General features: G+C 40.9%; 1 protein-coding gene across 1 annotated transcript in view; it reads right to left on the bottom strand.

The window, feature by feature from the left end:
• Positions 1-24,482, bottom strand: part of wscd2 (WSC domain containing 2) — a 53,259-nt gene that overhangs the window by 12,398 nt on the left and 16,379 nt on the right. The window contains exons 2-4 of the mRNA XM_008418658.3: positions 7,653-8,618; positions 3,323-3,437; positions 1,328-1,512 (exon numbers count right to left, since the gene is read on the bottom strand). Coding sequence (XP_008416880.1) covers positions 1,328-1,512; positions 3,323-3,437; positions 7,653-8,043 — 691 coding nt within the window. The 5' untranslated portion in view covers positions 8,044-8,618. The remainder of the gene's footprint in view (positions 1-1,327; positions 1,513-3,322; positions 3,438-7,652; positions 8,619-24,482) is intronic.

The following is a 24,482-nucleotide window of genomic DNA, read 5'->3' on the forward strand; positions in this document are numbered from 1 at the left end:
TACTACACAAAACAAACCCAAAGAAGTAAACAGGTGGAGAAAATACATTTTTCCTTAGTGACAAAAAAACTGTCTCGCCGTTGGAAACTCTTTCTGCCCCAGGATTATAAAACAACTACAATCTTAGATTTAGGGGAAGAAACAACAGCGCTGAGAGATGCCTAGACAATACAGTTTATGTCATAACTCTAATGGAAACCTCAAGCAAAGAGTTTCCAGCCAAACCGTGCCTCAGGTGTTGCGAATGAGAATAAAGCTTATCAAGTAAGAAAATGCTTTTCTCCACAGCGGTTTTCACTTACGACGCGCCCTCTAACACAAAAAGTCTAACGTCCAACAATCATACTAAATGTGCTCTCCAAATCATCTTTCTCAATGCCAGTGAGCACCAGGCGTCCCTGGCTGCCATGTGAGGGAGAAGGTCCACCTGCAGGCTGCAGCTACGGGGAGGAGCTTCGTTGAAAAGGCAACGCTTGGTCACACCGCTCGTTTTCTGCTGCCGTGGAAGATTAAACGATTTCTCAAACGTGCATGGAAAAAAATCAAAGCAACACTCTAGATATGTTTGATGTTAGCTCAAAGAAGTAAATTTGACATAATACTGCCCCTTCAAAGGAAATCTCCCTGCAGCAGGTCATTGTGTTCATCATCAAAACCTATAACAGAATGTAAACAGTCCCTCAGGCAAAAGTAAAGAGACAAACCAGAAAATCTTCTTGACTCAGCATGAGCTGCATCCACAGTGAGGCAAGGCGGCAGGTGGAGGACTTAACTCACTCCGTGTTTTTATTTTCTTTGCGTTGCACAGCAATGAGCACGTCTGTACATTGGCTCTGAAAAATGTATCTCCTTATTTTTATTATCCCCGGCACGCAGGTGGCAGAGTTTAAATATTTAAAGTAAAAACTTTACGGGTTGCACATAAATGCGAAGAAGTGTCTCACATGAAGTTGAGCTAAGAAAACAATGTTGATTCGTTATTATATTATAATGTTGCAAGACTGATCCTCACTTCATGAACTCAAATTGAAGTTAGAGATTTTGTCATTGCTAACTTTAAAATCTCTATTTTTTTCAGCTTTTGACTGCGTTCTCTGCTGCTTTACGTTTATTTTGTTTCGTCACATTTTTTTTAACCCTCACAAATTCTATGACAATTTCAAGCATCCATCTCTACCCACATATCCTGGCAGGGCCATGGGGGCTGGAGCCTATCTCCAGCTGTTACTGCGTGAGAGGCAATTTTAGATATAAAAAAGGAAAAATAACCATTGTGACCTACAACACAGGCCATCACTTGGCTTTCCTGTGTGAGGCAGAGACTCACAGCGGCGCGCCGACTCCTGGCTCAGCTCCAGCCTGTAGATGGAGAGTCTGTTGGCTCCTCCACACGTGTTGCTCTTCTCTCCCTTACACTCCATGTTGCATTCGCTCTCTGAAGCGTTGGGCGCCTGGATCTTGTGCCCGCAGAAGCACTCTGCTCCAAACTCCAGACCTGCATACATGTACCCTCTGGAAGAAAGGAAAACAGAGAGGTTCAAGTGTTTGCTTCGAGCCTTCGTCATGTTTCTTAATCCTTCCTGAGCCGATATATTTTATCCCTCTGAACCACAGAGTGAGCTGTAATCGATAAAAACAAACACATGGTGCACCGGTGATGCTGAGGCAAAAAAATGGAAATGCATTATAGTAAAAGACCTCCTTCTGCTGGCGGAAGAATTAGCTGTGCTGCATCCTCTGCAGGCCTCTAGGACAAAGCCAATTATAGGTGCGTGGCTTACACAGAAACCGAATCACACAAGGTCACCTGTCTCCTTCCTTTATGAAGGATTTGACTCCCAAAAGACCTCTCAGATGCAATTAGACGTTTAACATAGCTCAGACACGGGATGAATCCCCTGAGCTGTCAGTCATACTCAAACCTCTGTGTGCTGCTGTGTGCCGCACCTCATTTGTTTGTCTGTTTTTATTAACCTGCTGCCCTGGGAGACAGACAGGCGGCAAGAGACGCAAACTGAGAGAGAGGGGAGTCGAAAACAAGCATCTTTCTTCGCTCCTGCTCTCAGCTCTGCGAGGCAGTGATGGGTGTAATTTAATGCATTTGATAGAGCCGTCCCCGGGATTCCACAGGGGAGGAGAAAAAGAGGTGAGAGGAAGATGGTGCGGCAGCAGGGATGGGGAAGAAACGAGTGGCGAGATAGAAAAGCAAGCACAGATTTTTTCTAAACCAAAAAGGAGAAGATAAATCTTTGAGAACTGGGCCGAGCGGGCTTTCCTGGCCAATACAGATTTTTTGGTTTTGTTTTGAGGTCTCAGAAATGAAAAGTCAAAAAAGCGGCAGAAACCAGAAATTAATGATTTACAAGATTATCCTCATTTATTCATCAAGCGTCTTTAATCGATCCATAAAACGGCATCAAAGTGCATGCTGCTGATTATTAAATTAGTTTAAATGCTTTTAAGAAATAAAAGTCAATTTCTCTATCTTTATAAAAGTAGCTATATTATTTCTGCATCTTAAGTTAACACATCAGTTAGTCAAAAGGTAAAACTTAATTTTTGTGTACATATATTAAACAGTTTTGTATTTTAACTCTTTGAATGCTTGAAGCTATAAAACCCTATAACTTAGTTTAGCTGAACATTTACTGCAAATGCCCTGAGACAGACTGGCGACCTGTCCAGGGTGACCCCGCCTCTCTCGGAACGTTAGCTGGAGACAGGCACCAGCAACCCTCCTAACCCCAATAAGGGACAAGGGTGTAAAGAAAATGGATGAATTTACTGCAAATTTGAAACCATCTCATTCGTCAACCGCACTTTTGGAATTTCATTAACGTTTTCATGATATTCTAACTTGGTATTCAGGTATTTGTTTCATTTTTAACGAACTACGATGGGAAATGTTCTGTGGGATGTTTAATAGAAAACCATCTGGCAAAACAATCTCACTTTCAGGTTGACGTAACATTTCAGATAATTTCAGTAACTTTCTTAAAGGTTGCTTTATTTGTAAAAAAAAAAATTGATGTGGATCACAGTGAAACTTTAGATGGGAAAACTGCATTTAATGTCTTCAATACTGTATTAGCATTGCACTATCAAGACTTTTTAGATCTATGATGTCAGATCCTCATTCACTAATATCACTGTCAATGATGTCATTATCTCAGCATTAGATATTTTGTTATCTTACCACCTCTGATGCAGTATAATTAATAAAGTACTCTGCTTAACGTCTCTTATCTTGTTGCAATTTCAGCATTGAAAAAAGATAAATACCAGTAAAAGATGAGGGTTGTGTTGTTTGCCTGAGTCGTACCTTTCAGCACAGTTGTCCTGGCAACGAAATACAGTCATTTTTTTGTAGTCAAAAAAAGACACTCCTCTCAGGGCTCTTTTCTGAGTGTCATCAACGTAGCAGCCAATGTACTTTGCTGGAAAAGAATCAAATATAAATAAATGCCAGTAAGAAAACGACAAACGTACAGTCAGATTTAGCATTCATACATCATTCCAGAGCAGATGCACTTTAGATACGGGGAAAGGACATGAAAATGTTTTACAAAAGCATCATAAGTAAGAAATATCCGACCAACAGTGTGGTTTCTTTCCAAGGTTTCACAGTATAAAGACACACAAACTGGGGCAGTCACTTCATTTATTTATGACACACGTCTCCTTCTAGTGGCCTGTAGCCGCAGCGGCAGTCATCTGGCTGCATTCCTCAGACGTGTGAATGGGGGCTGGGCTCTGCAGAGCGAAACGCTGACCCTTACGCAGCTTCTTGCCTTTAATAAAAAACAATCTTCTCCAATTTAACCGGTCAGCACAAGCTGCACCAAGGAAGCGGAGACCATCTGCGCCGTACCTCCCTGAGCCTGATAATGTCCAGATGAGGGGGAAAGCCCTGCATTAGTTTAATTGTTATGGCATTTAAGCAGCCTGTGGTGAGCTGCTGCAGGCTGTAATCCTCCTACGCTACTATTGTTGAGCCGAAAAATAATCTGTGACGAAGTGCTGATTAAATGCTTTGCATGTTTGGACTCAGAACAACACGAGCACAAAGGGATGATACTTCAGACGCACCTGATTGCGCCCTGCTGAGTCATGTTTGTGTTTTAAGCATATCTATTCTCTAGGATTCGCCTCTAACTTTCACATGGGACATATGCAGCATTCTGCTCTTTTGCAGCACGCAGCACAAAAATCTACTGAAGCCTGCATGGTGAATCACATTATTTCCTCACACCCTGAGAGAGGGACGGGGTTTCGGAGTACAGAGAGGAACGTAACTTCTGGTGTAACGTACGAGTGTTTCCAGGCTGCAAAGTGTGATGAGAGCTGCTGGATGCATGAGGAACAACAAACGCTTTGAAGCTATTAATTACTCCATCATCACATTCAGCTGCTGTCCCAAACGGTTAGCATTAGAGAAACAAGGAAGCGAGGGAGGGGCGAGCGAGACTGAGAGCTTCATTTCATCAGATAACCCTAAGCTTCCGCATACACCATAAACATGTTGGTTTTCTCGTCCTTGAGCTGGGAGAGATATCGCTCGGATCTGTTGCAGCTAGAAAAATATTCTTCTTTTAGATTCTGCTCTGCGTGACACAGCGGGGCAGGTTACTGTGACTCAGAGGGTTTCTAGATGAATAAAGTATTTGCTTTCTTTTCTGGCTTGACCTCCCTCACACTCCCAGATGTTCAAGGCTTTCCCAGGAGTTCAAAATCAGCAGCCCGACTTCGCAGGTTCTCTCTTCCAGCGCTAAAGCAGAAGGAAGACACTTCCAGTGCTGCGAAAAGGTCGTCTTCCGAAGAGATTTCTTCTGTTTTTGCTTTGTTTTTGTTACATTGTTTGAGGCAATTAAACTGATGTCAGTGTCAGACGAGGAAGACCCAAGTAAATACAAAATTAGTTTTTCAAGTCAGTTTCATTTATCAAGGGACAAAAACCAACCAAATCAAATTATAAGCTCGTTGGACATCGGGATTAGTATTTAAGTGAATGAATTTTGACCTAAGTCATGCCACAAAATCTTAGTAAGATTTAAGTCTGGACTTTGACAAGGCCATTTTCTTCATTTCTTTTTCTGAGTCAATCAGAGTTGGCTCAGAAACCATGTTTTGTTTCATGGTTTTAATGACTTCAAGTGTTTTTTTTTCTTTTTAGAACAAGAGAAAAAATACAATGTAATGAAGCTAAGTTATTAGCCTCACCTACAGTCAAGAAATATCAATAATGACCAAAAGATACAAGTCGAATGCCTTTCTTCACTAAAGAAACATGACTCAAGAGACAAGACAAGTTTAGGCAGCTAAAAGTAGAGATGCTGATTTTTGCATCAAAGTCAGTTGAGGCAGTTTGGGTATTTAATAAGGGTGCATTCTGGGTGTTTATTCCTGAGCATATCTGCAAAGAGACCCTCTGTCAGACCCAAAACCTTTTGGAGGGATTACATATTTCTTCTGGCCTGGGAATCCTTTGGAATCCTCCAGCATGGGCTGCAGAGCAGAGCAATGCCTGTGTTTCGTTCAGCTACCCCTCAGCTTAGGCAGGTGGTAGACTATGATATTTAGTATTTTTTTCTGTAAGGCTGTGTTAACTTTCAAAAAGTTTCACGCTGGTTAACAATTTTTTTTTAAATGGCTGCAGGTTCTTTGACAAAGTAGAATTTCTGAATCCTATGGAAAATGGAAGAATTACTGAGAGGTGCGTTGCTTTTTATCTCGGTTAGGAATTCAGAGATGCATTAATAGATCAAATATATGTTTTACTTTTACTTGATCTACAGAAGTAAAACTAGATGTTTTGCTCAAATAAATGCCAAATATCAGAAAAGTCATCTGCCTACCAGTCCAGCTGTAAATAAACCAAATTTTTAATAATGTCTTTTTTAGTTTTATTGAGAGAATAAACAAAGTCCCCACTTTGTTTATTCTCTTTGTTTATAAAAAATTATTTCAAGGTAGCCTTTGTCCTTCATTTAACAATCCGTCATAAAACTATCTTTTCTATCCAAAAGTATTTAAATTTTGGTTTGATTCATGATAACGACAGCTTAAACTAAAGCCATTTCAAATAATTAAGTAATAAAAATGTGCTCTTCTTAAAATCAAAATTTTCCCTTCCTGTGCACTCTCAACATTTACTGATAATGAATTTGGCATGACCTGAGGAATTTTAAATTATTTGTGGAGATTTTAATCATTTATTCACAATTCTCCAATTAGACATTGAACAACATTTTTACAGTACCGAAATGTTAGGTAAAAATGTAAAGGAAAAAAAAGTTTTTCTGTCATAATATTTAGATTAAAAAGCAAATCAAACATGTAAATCATAATCTAACTGCTGATCCTACCATAATCTATCATTGCCCTTATTATGGTTATAAGAATGTTATCTATACAATTTTTTATTGTTCTTTTGAATTTTAATACATACACTTAAGCAAAAGTACATAATAAGAACATCTACAGAATCCCAAAGCGAGTGTAACAACTTAATGTTTGCTGGTTATTTGGTTATTGCATTTTAAATATTTGTAAAGCTGCTTGATTTGTCTTCCTTTTAGCAAGGGTGAAATATCATAACCTTCTTTCAGCCACCTGACTGGCAGTGTGCAGCAGCAACGGAGGGGCAGCAAGGCATTACCCACTGCTTTGCAAAGCCACAAAACTCTGGCAGATTCTCTGATATCTCATTAAAATGTCTTTAAATTATAGAAATGTCTGGAAACTGCAGCCGCCAAACAATAATTATTCACATAGTTCCTTTGAAATATACATGGTAATAAAGCATATGCTTTTCAAATTATTTAGAGAAGAAATAAAAACAGCATAAATTTCAAAAACCCAGACTGGACTTAGTGCACAACTGTTGTCAATGTGAACCCTTACCCAGATTTTTGTTTTTGGGTAAGAATGCTAAGAAGACAAAACTGAGGATACCATCTGAAGAGCTATTTTTACTTCAAACATTTTGCCATACAAGCTTAAAGGTGTCAGATCTGAAGAGGCAACCTGTCCTCAAAGCAGAAACCTCTGTTGTCACACATCACGTCTCATGTGAACCCAGGGTTTACATGTAAACAGGCTGCATAGCAGCCTGCATTAATCCCATATCAAATTGCAATTCTTACATGCATGTCCCCGTTTAGATGCTGCCGTAGTCTCGTTTGGCTGAATATGTGCCAAAGCAAAGCTCCAGCTAAGGACAGAAACTGGGATCCTTGCAGGATTTACACAGAAAAAAAAAAGAAATAAGACAGAGGACTTAACTGTTATCTCACCTCACTCTTCACAGGTCTTTCAGAAGACCAAATAAGGCTTTCAGTTCCAAGCTGCATGGATGCTGCAAAGATTTTTGAGCATCGGTTTTGCAATAGGATGAAGTGGGACACGATCTGCATGTGCGCTTGCCAATTCACCCATTATTATGAGTAGGTTTTGCTCCACATCCTCATAACTCTCCCACCGGGTATTGTTCTTGTTTTCTTTGCACACTAAAGTCTAACTCTGGAACACTGCAGATGTTTTTGCACCTGTTTTAAACGTTGCACTCTCCGTATAAGGGAATTTGTTGTACTCTGGGATTATATAACTGAAACAGTAATGAGACAAAGTAACAGGCAGAGTTTTTTCCTCACCTCTTCCATCGTCTACGTCTTTGGCATTGCGTCCTTTCAGAGCTCGATTCCAGCTGCTGGTGTAGTCTCCCCCTCTTCCCGCCATCTTGTAGTCCCCCTGTCCGCTCTTCCTCATCCAACGAGGTCCAAACCTCCGACCGGATCTGCGCGTCTCCTTGAACACCCTGCTCATGATGCCAAGCCCCCGAGTGTCCGATGACGAAGCCCGGCCGCCCGCCTCCGAAGCCACGACAGAGTCACGGCCCCCTCGGGCGCCGGGACCGCTGTCCCCGACGAAGCCGGAGTGCAGGAAGACGAGGCTCCCTGCAGTCAGGTACAGCAGGATGAGGGAGAAGAAGCGGACAGGTTTCCTGCAGAAGTATCGCTGTATCCTCAGGAGAGGCTTGGCCATGCTGGCTCCCTCTGCCTCTCAGATACACTCTCACAGTGAAGAAAACTCATAAAGCAGAGGAATCAATACCAGCCCTCACTCCGCTCCCATCGCACAGACCCACTGGGCATTAAGGGGAGGAAAAAAAAGTCTGTCAAAGTGTCTTAATCTCATAGGAAGGTCATCCAAGCAATCACATGACTCCTCGCTCATGTACGAGCCTCCAGCCTCATGAGGGAGATGCTCTGCATGGGTGCACCGGGCCTCTCTGCAGAATGCGTCCACGTGAGAGTCCGAGTCCGTTCCCACCGGCAGCCCGGCCCTCACAGCCGGCTTACAGGGCCATGGCAATGAAAGGTGAGTGGCTCGCACTGAAAAATGATCTCTCAACGCTGCTTTCACTCCAGCTATCAGCCTCACTGAGATGCCACACCAGCACTGCAGCGGCACTTTCTCCCACGCTGCGTGGAGGGAAGAGGGCTTTATTTACCAGCCGAGCCGAGATCCTTCGGCTTTGTGAGGCCGGCTATTTACCAAGACGCTTCGGACAGAAGAGGGTATGACTCACAGTCTGCGGTAAAGATGCACATACACACCTGGAGAAACGAGAATAGAGAGACATGAGATGAGAGTTTTGAAGGAAAACAATAACAAACATTAAAATTCAGCAGCTTTACATTAATAAAATGTTCCTTAAAAACAAAGATGGACTTGTCAGGATTTTCATGACTAGCTTTAAAGTCTGACCTAATTGAGTGGGATTATTTTTATTATTCTATAACATGTAAGAAAAAAAGAAGAATGTGCAACAGGATGTTTGATAAAGGTTTTGAATCCATCAAAAAGTTAGTAAGTGAAAGAGTATTTTCTAATTGTGCAGTAAAGCATGAGTCACTCATTAAAGTGCATCAAAGTATTTAGAAAACAGTTGAAATTCTTAGTTTTGATAGAGAAACATGCTGTGCATGGAAACATGATGCATGGTTAATCATAAAAAATTATTATACCACTGCTATAAATAAATAAATGAATAAATAAATAGTGCTTCCTTGTAGTTACCAGAAAATGTTTTCTTATTTTTCATTTACACCCAGTAGCATGAAGAAAATAATGAGAAAGCATGTGTGAATAGCATGCAATTAACATTATAGACATTTCCCTGTTTGAGGTTCAGAGTATTGCTCCATCCTTTGGTAAACAAGGTGAAGCTGCAAGAAACAACAAACAGAAGCCTGTGCAGCATTTTTACTAACGTGAAATCTGAGGACTGTCAGAAAAAAAAAATAGTTTAAAACATAAATCAGTAAGATTGGAAATGAAGGCACGAGAGCCAACAAAGAATACGAGGGTTAAGTATCTGGGTGGCTATGAAAGCCCATAAGCAACTAAAATACAAGCTCTTATAGATGGTTGTTTACTTTTCATATTTCTGTTCAGATTTACTGATAACAGCCTCGTCTCTTGTCCTTTTCCCTCTTTTTTTGTTGACTTTGAAAATCCTCCCTCAAAGGAGTCTCTGTTCTGGGACGGGCTGCGAAGGCTACAATTGGGAGGGGTAATGCAACACTTCACAAGGTCACAGAGTTTTCCAGAACACTGGAGAGGACACGTCGCAGCCTCAAGGCTTTCTGTCCGCCCTGGGACAAACCTGCACAGTTTTTGTTACCTGAAACCTCAGTGGCTCTGCAAACATCCCCCCCTCCTCTTGGTGTATTGTTACTCTGACTGTCCAGACTTCAAGGACTTCAGTGACCTGCAGCATCAGCACAAGACAACCCTCATTCTGTCTGAAGTGTCAAAAACTTCACTTTCTATGACTGACTGTCTGTTCACTTCAGGTTCACATCTTTTTCAAAAATCCTGACAGAAACACTAAAGGTTTTGACATAAGAATTGGAGACAAAAAAAACTTCAAAAAGGGACCATAGGGATCAATACAAGCAGCGTGAACAGAAAAAACGTTAACTGTATTTGGTTGTAATTTGTTGTTTTGTCTAATTATTTAATTTCTATAAAACTTTAAAAATTCCTTCACAAATGAACCTTTTAATATGAGCACATATTTTTAGTTGGGGGAAAAACCAACTAAAAACAGTTACAGCTATAGAAATGTAACTTGAGCATATTTTAAAGGATGACAATGTATTTCGAAAGTGATCAACGTGTCCGACTCGTATTTCTGTTTTGCTGCAATATAAATATGACACAATCTGGAGGCCAGTTTCTTTTCGTCACTCTTTAAAAATGGAAAGACAAGAAAACATTCAAGTCAGACAGATGTTTGGTCAGAAAATGACAAGAAAATAAACGTTTTCTGCACTGGATGAAGAATAAAATGGTTAAATGAGCTGGAGTTAAGAAAGCAAGGCTGGACAAGCAGTGTTGTGGTCAAGACCAGAGTGTATCGAGACCGAGACAAGACCAAATACTTTTAGGGTCCGAGACCAAGTCAAGACCAAGACCGGGGGAAGTCGAGACCAAGTCAAGACCAAGTCCAGCGCCGCGCTCTACATGATATGATAAAATGTGAAATATGATCAAAATTACTTCTCAACTTGATCTGAAAGATCCATATTCCCATAAAAACACATGGATATTAAATACTTAATGAATTTAACAAATGTTAAATTTAAACTCTTTTTTCTGCTTTGCTTCCATCTCTGTGCTACGATCCGCGGTGGTCTCGTGCCATCCCTAAAAAGATAACACCCTGGGTGTTTACCCATGTTGCTCATGTCAGAAACCACCGTCTGCACCATTAAACATAGCATTTGAGGCAATGCCCTGATGCTCAACTATGAACACTGAACAAGGAGCAACAAGCAAGTAGATGCATGTATGCCAGTGGTTCCCAAACTTTTTGTCCTGCGCCCCCCCCAGAGGTTTCCAAACATTTTCTGCCCCCTCCTACAAATAGCTGTGTGGTTGAACGATGTGTTTTTGAGGGGGGGGGGGTCGACTTTTTGGGGGGCAAAATGAATCTATGTAGCTGAACATAGACAACAACTTAAGTCTATAAGCTACTTGCTAACAAGCTTAAGGTGATTATTGATATTAGGATGGGAGCAACAAACACTCAATAGGCAAGTCACGTAATTGCTTGGATTTTAATCGGTACCTTTTGCATCCACTGAAAACAAAGATGTTAACAAATAAACTGGATAGTATGCTGCATGTTCAGTGATATTTTCACAGTTGCGGTCTCCACTGGTCTTGAAATAAAATGCCGAGTCCTCAGCGCCTCAGACCTCGGACCAAATAATGGTCTCGAGACCAAGACCGATCTCGAGTAGCTACAACACTGTGGACAAGGATGCGGGTTTGTCTTTAGTTAATGGCGTATCACATAGAGAATGACAAGGAAGAAATGGCCATATTAAAACTCATTCATGAAGAAATATTTTAGTGTGAAAACATACAACTGCATTAAAATATGAATTTATTTTAAAGCCATTTCCAGATCTTTATCTTGGATGCTATCAAACCTGTTGGCGGGTGCTATAAATGAGAAAATTTACATCAGTATCTGACATAAGAAGCATAAATGGTGTACAAATGATAAGCTAAAGATGTTCACTTTGCTTTAGCAAATGAAACTAGTTCAAAGTTGTGAAGCATGTTTTAATCTATACAAAAATAAAAATGGAAAGATTTCCCAAATATCTTCTTTCCATGTTGGCTGGAAGTGGTGTTGAGTTTCTAATACCCATCAGAAAGCTTGGTCACACATTAATTTGCACACTTCAATTATTCCATAATTTCCAAAGTCCAGCAGCCGTAAAACAAGTAGAAACGTTGCTCCCATCTGATACTGTAACCATTCTGATCATCCGGTTTCATTTAAGTATTGAGTTACTGTTCATAAAAAAGAAAACATACAGTCGCAGAGCATCATGTCTTTGTTTCAGAATGGATTCTGTTTGCAAAGGACATGTTTAGCTATAATGTTGAAACAAATACATTAAGGCTCTTTTTAGGACATGTGTGATACACCCAGATCTCTCTGGGGAAAAGATCTATATTAAGAATATGTGCAGCGTCCGAATCCTCCAAGAAGAGTTTGGTTTTCGGGGAATACGTGCAAGTGACTGGTATGTCTGCCGCAGGTAAAGAGCTGTGACGTGATGCTCTGAAAACAACAGATGGCTTTATGAGCGTGAACAGATGGAGAAAATGTGCAGGTGATACCCAACAACTGTGCCACTCATGAAATCATCAGGGCCCCCTGCAGGTTAATTACTGGTGTAAATAATTCACATCTCTCCTTAGTTAGGAAAGTGAAACTGAGCTCAGTTCAGTTAATGACAGACATGAAACCATGCACAGACTGCAAGTCATTAAAAATATAGTGGATGTGTAGAGAGAAACCCAGAGGAGCATTACTTGAATTAATCTTTTTTTTTCTCCCAAATTTGTTAAAGGGCAGAGTCCACAGGAAAACAGTCCCAAACAACAAAAAACAACCCAATAGGGTGGGCGGAGGGGCGAAGGAAGGGGGGCAAGAGGCTAGAAAACAAAACTTGGTCCAAAGAGGAAACTCAAAACACAAAAAAACAGTCCGGGGGCTGACCACGGCACAGGAAGTGGACCTCTCGTGGGAGGTCTGGTGGGCGGCGAAGGAGGCGGCGCCAGGACTCCATGGGACCGGCTGCAGGCTCTGGACTGCCGGGCGGAGGGCCGGCTGCAGGCTGCAAGCTCAGGGGGCAGAGACTCGGAGTGAGCAGGCTCTGGAGGCGGAGACACCGCAACGGCGGCAGACTGTGGCAGTAGGTAGGGAAGCGACGGGGACCGGAGGGGAAACAGCCAGACGGGATGGCCTCGGTGGAACAGGATCGCCCATCATCTCCGCCTGGGCTGCGTCACAGTCCCACTCGGCCTCCTCCAACAACTCCAAGCCAGGATCAGGTAGGTGCGGGATCCATTTCCGCAGTGCTGAAGCACAGGCAGAGGCCGTGGTGAACCGTTTGTAAAGGGAGCTGGGTTTAGCTACGGTGTCAACATAGTTCTTCACGGTCCTCTTTAAATGGTCCACATCTCCACACAACCGAGCTGCTGGGTCCATGGTGTAGATGTTTTAGCGTTCCTCACCGTTTCTGGTCGGATCGTTCTGTCATGTGGTGGGGGTGATGGTGGTGAGATTAAACGCAGGAGACCCAGACGAAGATGTTGAAGAATTTAATAAAGGTTGTAGCTCTAAACAGTCCAGTCGGGCAGCACGGCAGGATAACCGGCAGCAACTAACCAGGAGACTGAATATGGGCGCTAAGCAGACCAGGACTTAAACAGTGCGACTGGAGAGCTAGTAAGACATACGACAATGATCCGACAAGAGACAAAGACAACAGGTGGACTTAAATACACACAGAGGTAATCAAGGGAACGAGACACACCTGGGAGACAATCAACGGGGGAAGACGCAGAGGAGACACAGGAAGCAAACTCAACACAAAAAACTCTAAAAATAAACACACAAACACAATCGTGACAAGTATTTATTTGCAGAAAATGACAAATGGTTAAAATAAAAAAAAGATTAAGTGCTTTTAGACCTCAAATAATTCAAAGAAAACAAGAACATGTTCATTTAGAAACAACAATACTAATGTTTTAACTCGGGAAGAGTTCAGAAATCAATATTTGGAGGAATAACCAGGAGGTTCTCAATGAGGTTCAGTGCAGTGGGATCTTAATTTTTTCCAGAGTTGTATAAATATCAAAAGTATCTGAAGTAGAAGTGGCGTAGTAAGTACTTCACCAATTGACCTTTGATGCAATAAAAGAGTGATGTCTCCTCAACCATCATTTCAAATATTTTTCTCCTCCAGCTTTATAAAACTATTGAAATCTTGGCTGCAGATTAAGAAATCAGCCAAAACAAATGGAGGAAAACAACACAATCATGCCACAGTACTGAGTTAGCAGGCAGACCGTTGAGACTACAAGTGTTTGTATTATTTTTATTATCATTATTTTATTTGTCCTTAAAAAAGTCAGTAAAAAAAAATCACCTGCAGTCAATAATTGACTCCATAATTGCTCCTTTCAGATGCTCCTCCAGCATGTCTACTCATGATAATTAATTACAGCAGAGATGATTTTTTTTCTGTGGCTCTGAGAAATGACAGGCAGAATAAGTATCTTAACTTCCTTTCCACATGCACAGCATTAAGAGACATTAAGTGAATCGCTAACAAGTAAAGAATAAATTATTATTTGAGAGAAAAATTAGACTTTCAACTGCTTCCATTCACTCCCTCTGTTTTACTCAAACAGGATTTTACCCCAGTATTTCAGTGGCACGTTTGAATGAAAAAAGGGAGGTAAAAATTCAATTTTTTTTTCTTCTATAAGCACTTTATTCTGAAAGCTAAAGTTCAAAGGTCAAACAGAAAATTAAATGTGACAGAATTAAGACAGAAGTCGTCACAAAGTTTTGTTTCTGCAGGAGTCGAGATGAGCTCATTTCATTTAACTCTCCATGAATTCACAGTCATGCTAAATGAACCAGCAAAAAGCCAACAAGAGCAGGTTTACAACAGAAAGTGTGAAATTTAATTTTTGAGGAGCAGACACGGCGAGCTCTCCTTGTGCTGCAGACAAATGTCTCTGCAGGTCAGATCTATAAATATTCTTTACATCTGCCCCAAGCATCAATTGAAGAGGAGTAACCAGAACAGACATGCAGCTGCCTTGCAGTGTTTTCAGAGTGGAAGCCAGAACAGAGAAATAAAAGCCATATTAAAAAAAAGTGTCTGCAAGGGTCTGATATCAATTCCATAAATGACTATTATCACAAACCAACAAGCTCTGAACTGACAAGTTTAGCATTTCAGGAGTTGAATGCACAACTAAACTATATCAAAGATTAATTCCTGCTACTTTTTTCTGTAGACATAATCAATTTCTATTGCCTTATCTCTCTCTTTGCACAAAATATTCCTTTCGCTAAACGATAGGAGAGGCATTCTAACAGCCAGGCCCCCTTCAGCAGCATCACACCAGACAAAGTAAATTAACTGCGATATCCTCTGAAAGCTGAAAATTACTTTTCTTGCTGCATTTCCACAGCTGTTAGAAAAACAACAGAAATCAAGGGTGTGACAAAAACAACGGCAAGGTTGCTTTCTGTCAGCTGTTAGGGAGATACTTTGACCGTCACCAACAATAAGCGTTGAGATGCCGCTGTCAAGGAAACACTATCACCAGAGGCAGGAAGACAAGGTCATTCAGAGCTCCTGTTCCAAGATTACTGGGGAAGGAAACGGTTTAAGTTTTGTCTCGTATCTTCTTCTGTATCTCCCTGTTTGCACAAAGAAAAGCTGCACCCTAGAACAGATCTGCATGGTGTGACGCCTCCTGCATGTCAGCAGCAGTAGGGTCAACAGCATTAGCAGCCGCAGGCCCGACCCGACCCTCGCCCTGAGGCCAGACTTTCTGCTCTCCCCACATGCTTGGCCAGTCAGCGCGTACAAGTCATGTTTGTGAAAATGAAATAAATTCCAGCCTTCATTTACAGCAATATTTTTTCCCCAAATCAGCTGCCTAATCATGATGGAGCCGTATCATAAAGCAAAGAGAAAGCATGGGAAAGCAGCCAACAGGATGCTGAGAGATTCTTCCAGAGAAGCTTTGTTTACCATATGTCGGCATAAGAATACAATGTAAAAAGAAGATGCTGATTCTTTCTCTTTATGTTACACGGAACGCTGAAGATAACATGTTGAAATGAGACAGCTTGAACAAGCCATCGGGTAGATGCCAAAGTTTTGCAGCTGTGCAGAACAGATTTAAGTGGGTGGATCAGTGCAGAGGGCAACTCTCAGAAGTGCATGACCCTGAAAGGCTGGAGTGGTTGCTTCCAGTAAAACACGGTCACTCTGCCAAACATTCCTCTTTCTTTAGTGTTTGGCAGAAGCTTCCAAGGTGTGTGCTGCAGTTTTGCCTCCTATTTAACTATTTAACCTTAAGTATTTGTGCAAAACCAGCAGGATAATCACTGCTTCAGCTGCAGACAGCATCCGTGTCTCTCCTCACACCTCTTCCACTTTCTTTGTTACAAAGTTACTAAGTATAGTGTACCACTAAGTGCATTGGGCTCATCACATGACATTGATTAGTTTGTTTTCTGCTGCTGAAACAGATGAAAGACTGACTTTTTGTTTATCATCTTGGTCAAGTATGTGGCCTTTTTACTTTTAACATGTTACAAGAACAATTTAGGGCAAAGCTGTAAAGTGAAGCGGATACATAGCTTTCCACATTTAAAATCTAAATCTGAAAAGTGGTATGCACTGCTCCTTTTGCTCTGTTTCCCCTAAAGCTGTGCAACCAAATCCCTCACAAGTTACAAAATATTATATATGCATAGAGAGCATTAGTGAACAAAAATCTACACAAAGACCAAAGAACACAGGAGACATGTCAGGGATAAAGCTACGGAGACCTCTCAGCATCGCGCACAGTTCACTCCGTCATCCAAAAGTCAAAGGAGTATGGCACAATTACAAAGAAAACAAAATGAAGCCATCAATCTAAACTAGCTGGACAAGCAGACATTAATAAAAGAGGAGGTTTGTTTTAACTCTGGAGCAGCTGCAGGGATCCACAACTCGGGTAGATAAGAGAAAGTCTCATGTCCAGTTTGCCAAAAAGTCACCTGGAGGATCCATGAAACATGGCAGACGGTGCTCTGGTCAGATGGGAACAAAATAACATGTTTGGACACGTTTAAAACTTGTGAGCAGATGCAGAACTCTGAATATTTTTTTGCATCTTAACCTGCTGGGCAAAAGTCTGTGAACATTTGAAGATGACAGAGACACAACTGAGCTGCAGCTGCAGAGAACGGTGGTTTCACAAGGAGCCGAAACAGGGAGGCTGAATCCAATGTACACATTTTTCAAATTTATATAAAATCCTGAAAATAATGAATGATATTCTTTCCACTTCACAAAAACGTACAACTTTGTATGTCAAGCACATCAAACTCCCATAAAACGCACTAAAATTAGCATTTTATTAACTAAATGTGGAAAGGGTGTGAATACTTTTGCACGGCATTTTTCTTGTTTCACATATGGATCCTATTGAAAACTTCGTCCCGACATTACTGCAGAGGAAGTGCGCAGTAATTCAACTTGAGATGTCGTGCACCATGTCTCCATGTTCATTAACCTCTCATTAGTGACTTGCTGAAAGGTTAATGTTAGACATTAACCCCAAAGTCTTCATGAATTCTTGTTTTTGTTCGACCCAATGTCAGATGAGTTCACAAAGTTTTTTAGGTCAATCAGAACCAGATATGTATTCATCCATATGACAGATTTTAAATCATCTGTGGTGAACTTTAAATCTAAATGAGCAGAAATGCATTTTACTCCAATGTGCAATGATTGCTTTTTCTACAGCAGTGGAAAAAGATTATCTAAAGAAGCGACATCATGGAGTAGACATTAAAGAAACAAGAAATATACATCTTGTCAAGCTTAAATTATCTCCAGTGGTTCGCAACCACATGACCAGAAGGTTCATGTAATTACAATCAGTAACAAAATGAAGAGAGAAACATTATAGAATGATCTGCTGGATGAGCAAAGAAAAAACAGACTAAAATATTCTTACAACCAAATCACACATGAGCAAGCACATTAACACTGATTCAGTGGGATTGTTTTCCACAGGTGCTGCAGGTAAAACATCTAGAATAATGAAAAAGAAAACCCTTATTTTTACCTAAGCTTTAATTTTATCCCAATTTATTGTAAATATAGCCATATCCCAACAACAGACACAAATCAATTTAAAAGAATGCTACTTTATTTCTTTTGGTTTATGATGTATAATTTAGGACACCCTTACACAACCTTCACACTGGAATAACTCTCCATGACCTTCAATGAAGTTAAAATGCAGTCATAATGCTGCAAACCTGAGAACTCTAACGTGAAAGTTAATGTAAAATGAACACAATGCTTCTCTTTGACAGCATAATTAATATACTTTGAATTTTACCTGCCAAGTGCAACCTATGTGCAATCTGGAGATGTGTGTGTTTCATCTCCGCTGACAGCCCTATTCCACTGTAAGCCTATTGTATACCTGTCTGTAGATCCAAGAGGAAATATCATAGCATTGCATTTATTGCTTTATGTTTTGTGATTCGGGTTTTTTTTTAGCTGCACAGCGAGATCGCTTTCATTACAGCCAATGCAGCGCAGAGAACATAGCAGCTTCTCTCCCAAGAGCGTTGCACTGAATTAGTCAGAGCGCTGCCAATATGGTGCACAGCCTAAACAGGTTGTAGCCTTGACATGAGGAGAGGGTGGCACTTCCTTCAAAATCAGATGATCAACGTGCAGCGGTGCATTGCATGCAGCACAATGAAAACGAACCAGCACCATGTCAGGACAAAAATGTTTAAAACAGTTAGGGAGGATACTGTGCTCTTAAATCACTGCAGAAGACACGCCATGGTGTGGTCTTACTGTCTGGTGTTAAGGGAGCTTCAGTAACAGCAGGGAAACTTGACAGAGTAATTAAGAAGTAAGAGGTGTGACTCTGCAGAACAAGCAGTAATTTACTAGTTGAGGGGTTGGTGGTTTGATCTCTGATTTCCACAGTTCCCATGCTGGAGTATCTTCGTACAAACCAATAAACCCCACGCAGGCTGCAGTCTGTTCAAAGTGCATGTGTGAGAGAGATAAAGCACCAAATAGGCTCAGAAATGTGTATACTTTGGAAAAGCTTGAAGCTTGCAGCACAACACTAGAAAAGTGCTAGATAAATGCAGCCCTTTCACAATTTAAGTGGGGCTTTTGCACAAAACGTTCAAGCCATCGGTTTCTGCACAGCGGCTGCAGTAAACCAACTTTTTATCAGAAAAGGTTTTAGATCTCATTTGAAAAGAGGTTTCCACGGATTATGCCCATCTGTTAAATCGTTATGCATCTGCATTTGTTTGTTGGGATTTTTTTCTCCTCCATTGCATAGTACAAAACAGGCCTTTTCTGAAGAGAGTGATGTGGACCATCTGCTGAAAATCCTCTTCCCATTATCATTCCATAGGGCATTAGGAAGTTTGTGCGACTTAATGGCAGAGAGTTTTTGGTCTCGGCATAGCAGGAACAAAGCTTATTGTAATCCTGATAATTCTGGATTCTCCATTAAACTCATGACCTTTTCTTTCAATGAGAGGCGACAAATTAAAGTGTCTAAAAATAATATAATCCTCGTCAATAGCACAATAGCGTTGACAATAGCACAGTTGTGCAAACGTGCCGGTGTTGTAAAACGAGCGATCGTGAACTTTCCCGACATGTTCCGAAGAAAACAGTCAATCAAAGGGGACCAATTTGGACAGATCATGTAGTTTATCTGTAAGTGAGAAAAAAGATCTGACAATTTCTGAGAAGAAAAACGCTGAAGCTTTGATAGCCAGGGTTGTGATGCCCAGAGAAACGGACATCCAGACGCTAATGATGTGCCAAAAAGCTCCGAACCAAGTGAAACAACCCGGATTCCCACAGTGTCGGTTTCTGATGTCCGTGAGTGGCTGCCACACCCACGACCCCAGCGGGCCACGTGGATGGATATTTCAAGAACAATCACTTGAATCGGTCTTCTCTAATGGCTTCATAAAAGAAGTAATTATTCTGCAGCAGTGAGGCGCTGTCAGCGGGAGATCAAATGATGTCTTTTTCTATCCGAGCTTAACAAAGCTCCTCATTCAGAGCCTTTCAGCGTGTCTGTTTTCCCCTCTTCAAAGAGGAAAAGAGATTCTCTTCTCACACCTCGACCAAGCAAAGATGATCTCTCTGCTTTAATTAAAAGTGAAATCTCACAGCTCCGTTCTGTGGTGAATCTCTGTCCTTTCTGCTTGAATAGACCTGCGAGAGGATTGCAGAAGCTTTCAGCGAATGTTTAATTTGTGGGAAAGAAAAGGCAACTAGAGTTGGGGGGAGAGAATCGAGGCTGTCTGGAAAGGTTCACAATTTTCAAATAGTTAATGTAAAATCACCATGACACTGTTGACTTCTGACATCTTAAAAAGTATGATTTAAAATTAAGAGTTGGAGCAAAACTTTTTCCACGCTGCAGAGCAAACATATGTATTTCTTTTAGAAAATCCTCTCAGTAGCTCTGAGTGGGTGTTAAGCTTTTAATAAACTCCAAATGCAAAACATATATAAATATTCACGCAACTCCACTTAATATTAAATATTTATGCAACTCTGTTTCATTGGTTATTCAATCATTAACATCAACACAAGACCAAATGACAGAACCTCGTTTTGTTTCCAATCATGTTTCAAGAGGTAATGCAATTAAAGTGTTATGTTCTCTACTAATCTAGACACACCTGTTAAGATTAGTGACCAGGAAGTATTAAAAGTTTACGTAAGGTGTAATAAAACTGCTTGAGGATTTTAGATTGTGATGCATGATAGTGATTCATCCTGCTGAATGAATAAATGAAAAGAGGGAATTCACGTGTCAGCACAGCCCGTCCAACGAACAAAACAAGCGCATAGGACATGGGTAGACGGGTGCCTGAGGCTGCAGCCCTGGAGGACGCCATGCTTTGGTTAGATGAGAACAACATTAGGATAGATGAGGGGGAAAAAAAAAAAATCTCACACTGTGTCCTATTAGACAGTGTCAGAACCCCGCACTGCAACTCCACACTCTGTGTCCAATAGGACACAGAGCGGGGGGTTGCAAAACACCTCTGCACATGAAAGCAACATATAGACAGCATAAGGATGGGAGGCCAGCGAAGGCGGTGCATCTGCTTTCACTGAGGCCAGGAGGAATTGCTGAGCACCACTACAGAGCAGCTCATTCTTACCTTAGATGATAAGAATTAATCTTGACAATAAGCCAAAACTTTGACACTGGTAGCAGTTTCTGGATCAGATTGTGTGTAGATAGAGGCATCACCTGGAAAAGTCTGTTCTATATGAAGATATATGAAGCCCAGGCTTAAGGTTTCCAAACCGTTTCTCTTCTTGTTTTTTTCTTTATAAAAAGGCGACATGGACGGACGTGGAGTCATTCCACACATCCCTCCTCCACCTGCTGCTGCACACTTTAGTCTCTCTCAAACGTGCTCACAAGAGAGACAAGCATGTGTTGAAACTGAAGAGCCACAACTCTCTTATAAAAGCAACACTGCTTTTAAAGTATAGAAGACAAGCTAAGAGAAGCATGTCTGATAGCTGCAGGTCCAAACCTGCAGGTTCAACTCGATTCATTAAGCAGCTAATATCAGCTCATTATACTCCCAGTGTTATTCTGCATAATAAGCACTTTAAATTAAACACTACAGCTGAATTTTAGTATATAATTAATCGGTAGTCTTGCTTAAGTCCTTCATCCCTGCGTGCATCTGTCAACTAAAAATAAAATTGCAATTAGACACAGGCCAATTAGCCGCACAAAAATGAACCAAAGTTTCCAACAACTGCAGTTTCAGCGATTAAAATGTTCAGCTATGTTTCAGGTTATCAACCAAAACCGACGTGGTGATCGTGATTGTTTAACTTGTGTACCATGATACCTCAGTACCTAATAAAACATGTTTTGTGCCTATATCGCACCAAACACGTTGCATTGACTCCCATTCAACCCACGGCGTCTACTTTCTACCAATAAAAGAAATGTCAGTCAGTCTTTGAATTTATAAATCTTTGAGTGGAAGGCCTCCTTGCCATCCTCCCTATCTGTTGCTCCTGATGTCAGACTAAAATCAGGACTCTGAATGGCTTAGCGTTGCTTCTAGAGGGAAGAAACATGACTGTCAAATTAAAAGTTAAATTTGTAGCTAAATTTGCCAGGGGTGTGAACTAGTTAAATATCTACAGTTTTGATCCAGGAAAACTCTGGAAAATAATTAGGACCACATGAATCCCAGATGGATTTCCAATTTTGTAATGATTTGTTCAGTCACATGGGACCCAGAAAGGACAAGGGGTTCCCAACCAGGTTCAATTTGATCAACCAATGTTGGCCCCATACAAGGAGCCCGATTTTGGGTCCAGGCCCATTTAGCACCAGTCCAGCCTAAAAAGAGTCCAGTTTGGACCCACATAAACATGTTTACTGGGTGAAAAAATTTCTGTCACAGTAAGCCAAACCTAAAACAAGTAAAAGCCTTCTCACAAAGTTATGTGACCAGAAATCTAACATTCCACAATGTCTCCTTAGGTGATTATTTTGCTAGTTGTTAGCAAAAACTAGGACATGTTTATGACGGTAAACAAGCAAAACATGTTTTAAATAAGAATGATAAGAATATCCAACAATGATTTCTGATCATTGAAAAAATGACCACTCTGAAGATAAATTAATAAATTGTGAAATCAAAACCAAACAACTCTTTGTCCACGACAAAGAACGGTGATACTGGAAATGAAAACAGAGGTACCAAAGCACCCGTTTCACATGTTGTCGTGTTGGTAGCGCCTCTCGTCACATAAGGACAACGACCGTATCCTTGTGAATCGTCGAGGTTCATCTGATTCATTGGGCAGAGGAAGAACAGAAAGCCGGTCGAGTGCTTTTAAGTTCGGTGAGCAGACATCACAGACCCTTTCACTGTTCGGGATGGATTCAAGTTCCAGTGTCAACAAGCCGCCACTTTGCTAAAGTGTCCTTCAGCAAGAATCCTCCAGCTCTGTTGTTCACAAGTCCTCCACTCAAACCTCCCTCAGCAAGAGAAAAATGACAGGGATGATTAGAGTTTATTCTCTAAGAAATACAAGCCACTGTACACAAGATGTGCTAAAAAAAAAAAAGAAAGAAAAGGCAATAATATTCACGTATTCCTCCTAAAGCATACAAAGCATCATTTGAAGTGATAAATATTGATATAATTTCCAAGACTATGCAGTGTGGTCTATGAGATGAATCCTGGAAATTACAGGCTGAGGGCTCTGAGTACTTGGTATTTTTATGTGTAAGTGACGATGTTCTTAATTTTTTGCGGGTAAATTCAGATTGTACAACTACAGGAACACTTGTCACAACCTATGAGTATCCTTGAACTTTTTCCCATTATCAAATGTCACAGTAACAAACATCGTCACGCAAGATCGGTATTGCACTCAGCCGAACTGAAGCAGATTGCAAAGCTCCTCTCTGCTTGGTGGTGCACACAGCTCAGCTCGTCAATTGATCAATTGATACTCGGACAGCCAAAGGAGACAAGATACCTATCAAACCAGTCTGGACTGAGCAGAAAGCAGCTGGCCGATGTGGAAACAGAGCTTCTTCGTAAGTACCACACCGGCCTCAGGATCCAAGCAGGATCCATCGCCCTTGTCTTCTTTTTCCCCTCTATTATCTCACCATAACAGGTTTTGTTTTTTTACAGGGACAAGAAAGAAAAATGCAGCTTTCCAGATAAAACGTAGAGACAAACTACTTGCTATATTGAAAACACTGCCTCATTGTAATCTGCTGTGGCATGCATTTATATTCAACACAAGAGATTCACAGCTGAGCTGGGAGGACGAGTTGACAGCCATTAGTCAAGCACTCTGTAAATCTGGTCTTTAAAGAAGAGTGGCAAAAAAATAAAGCAAGTCTTAAATGAAAAGCATTACAGTACATGTCAAAGTCAAACTAATCATTTCAATTTTCTGCATCAGTAACTGTTTTATTTGTGAATTTTTATTGATAAACAGAGCTTAAAAAATATTAATCCAGATTTCTGTGTTAATCAATTTTCTCTGCCAATGGAAATCAAAAGCAGAAAACAATGTTTTTAGTTTCCTTTGGCCGTCACTTAAATATTGCTAAATATAGTGCAGAGACAACATATGGTTTCAGTCACTCACATCTGATCCATTAACCACTGCATAAAAAGAAAAATTTTTTTTTTTCCCTCAGAGTATGCGCTCTGTTTTGCTTCAACCACCTACACATATAACCCACAGCAGAATCTCAACTATTTCACACTCGTGCTGCTTGGGCCGTTTCTGTCAAACTAAAATATGTGGTAGACTAAATGAAACCAGCAGAAAGACTTTGCTCACTAAGTATCATCTTAATAACTCTGATCACCATGCTTCTACGAGGTAGTGCATCCAGACGACCCTTCTCTAGATGTCTTTTTTTTTTTTAATTGAGCTCTGCAGCATGTTTGTGATAATGATCTGGATGCATCCATCTCAGAAACATGACGTGTCTTATTACGGGATGCTCTGTAGGCGTGAATTGCAAAATGCGTGGCGAACTATGAACCTCGTCTGCATGACGCAAATCTGTGTGTAAAGGTCGAGGAGCACCACAGGCCGCCTGTCAAAATATCCTTTCCAATTAAGGAGAGACATTGTTAGAGGCCTTGTTGCTCACATGTCATGTTTTCACTCGAATATTCTTGGTGGAAACAAGTTGTTGATGCCGAGTCTTAAAATATCACAACAATGACTAAGCTGGTTGTTCGCTGACCATAAATA

Source organism: Poecilia reticulata, chromosome 9, assembly GCF_904066995.2.
Source record: "Poecilia reticulata chromosome 9, P_reticulata-male-v2, whole genome shotgun sequence".
NCBI classification, from domain to species: Eukaryota; Metazoa; Chordata; class Actinopteri; order Cyprinodontiformes; family Poeciliidae; genus Poecilia; species Poecilia reticulata.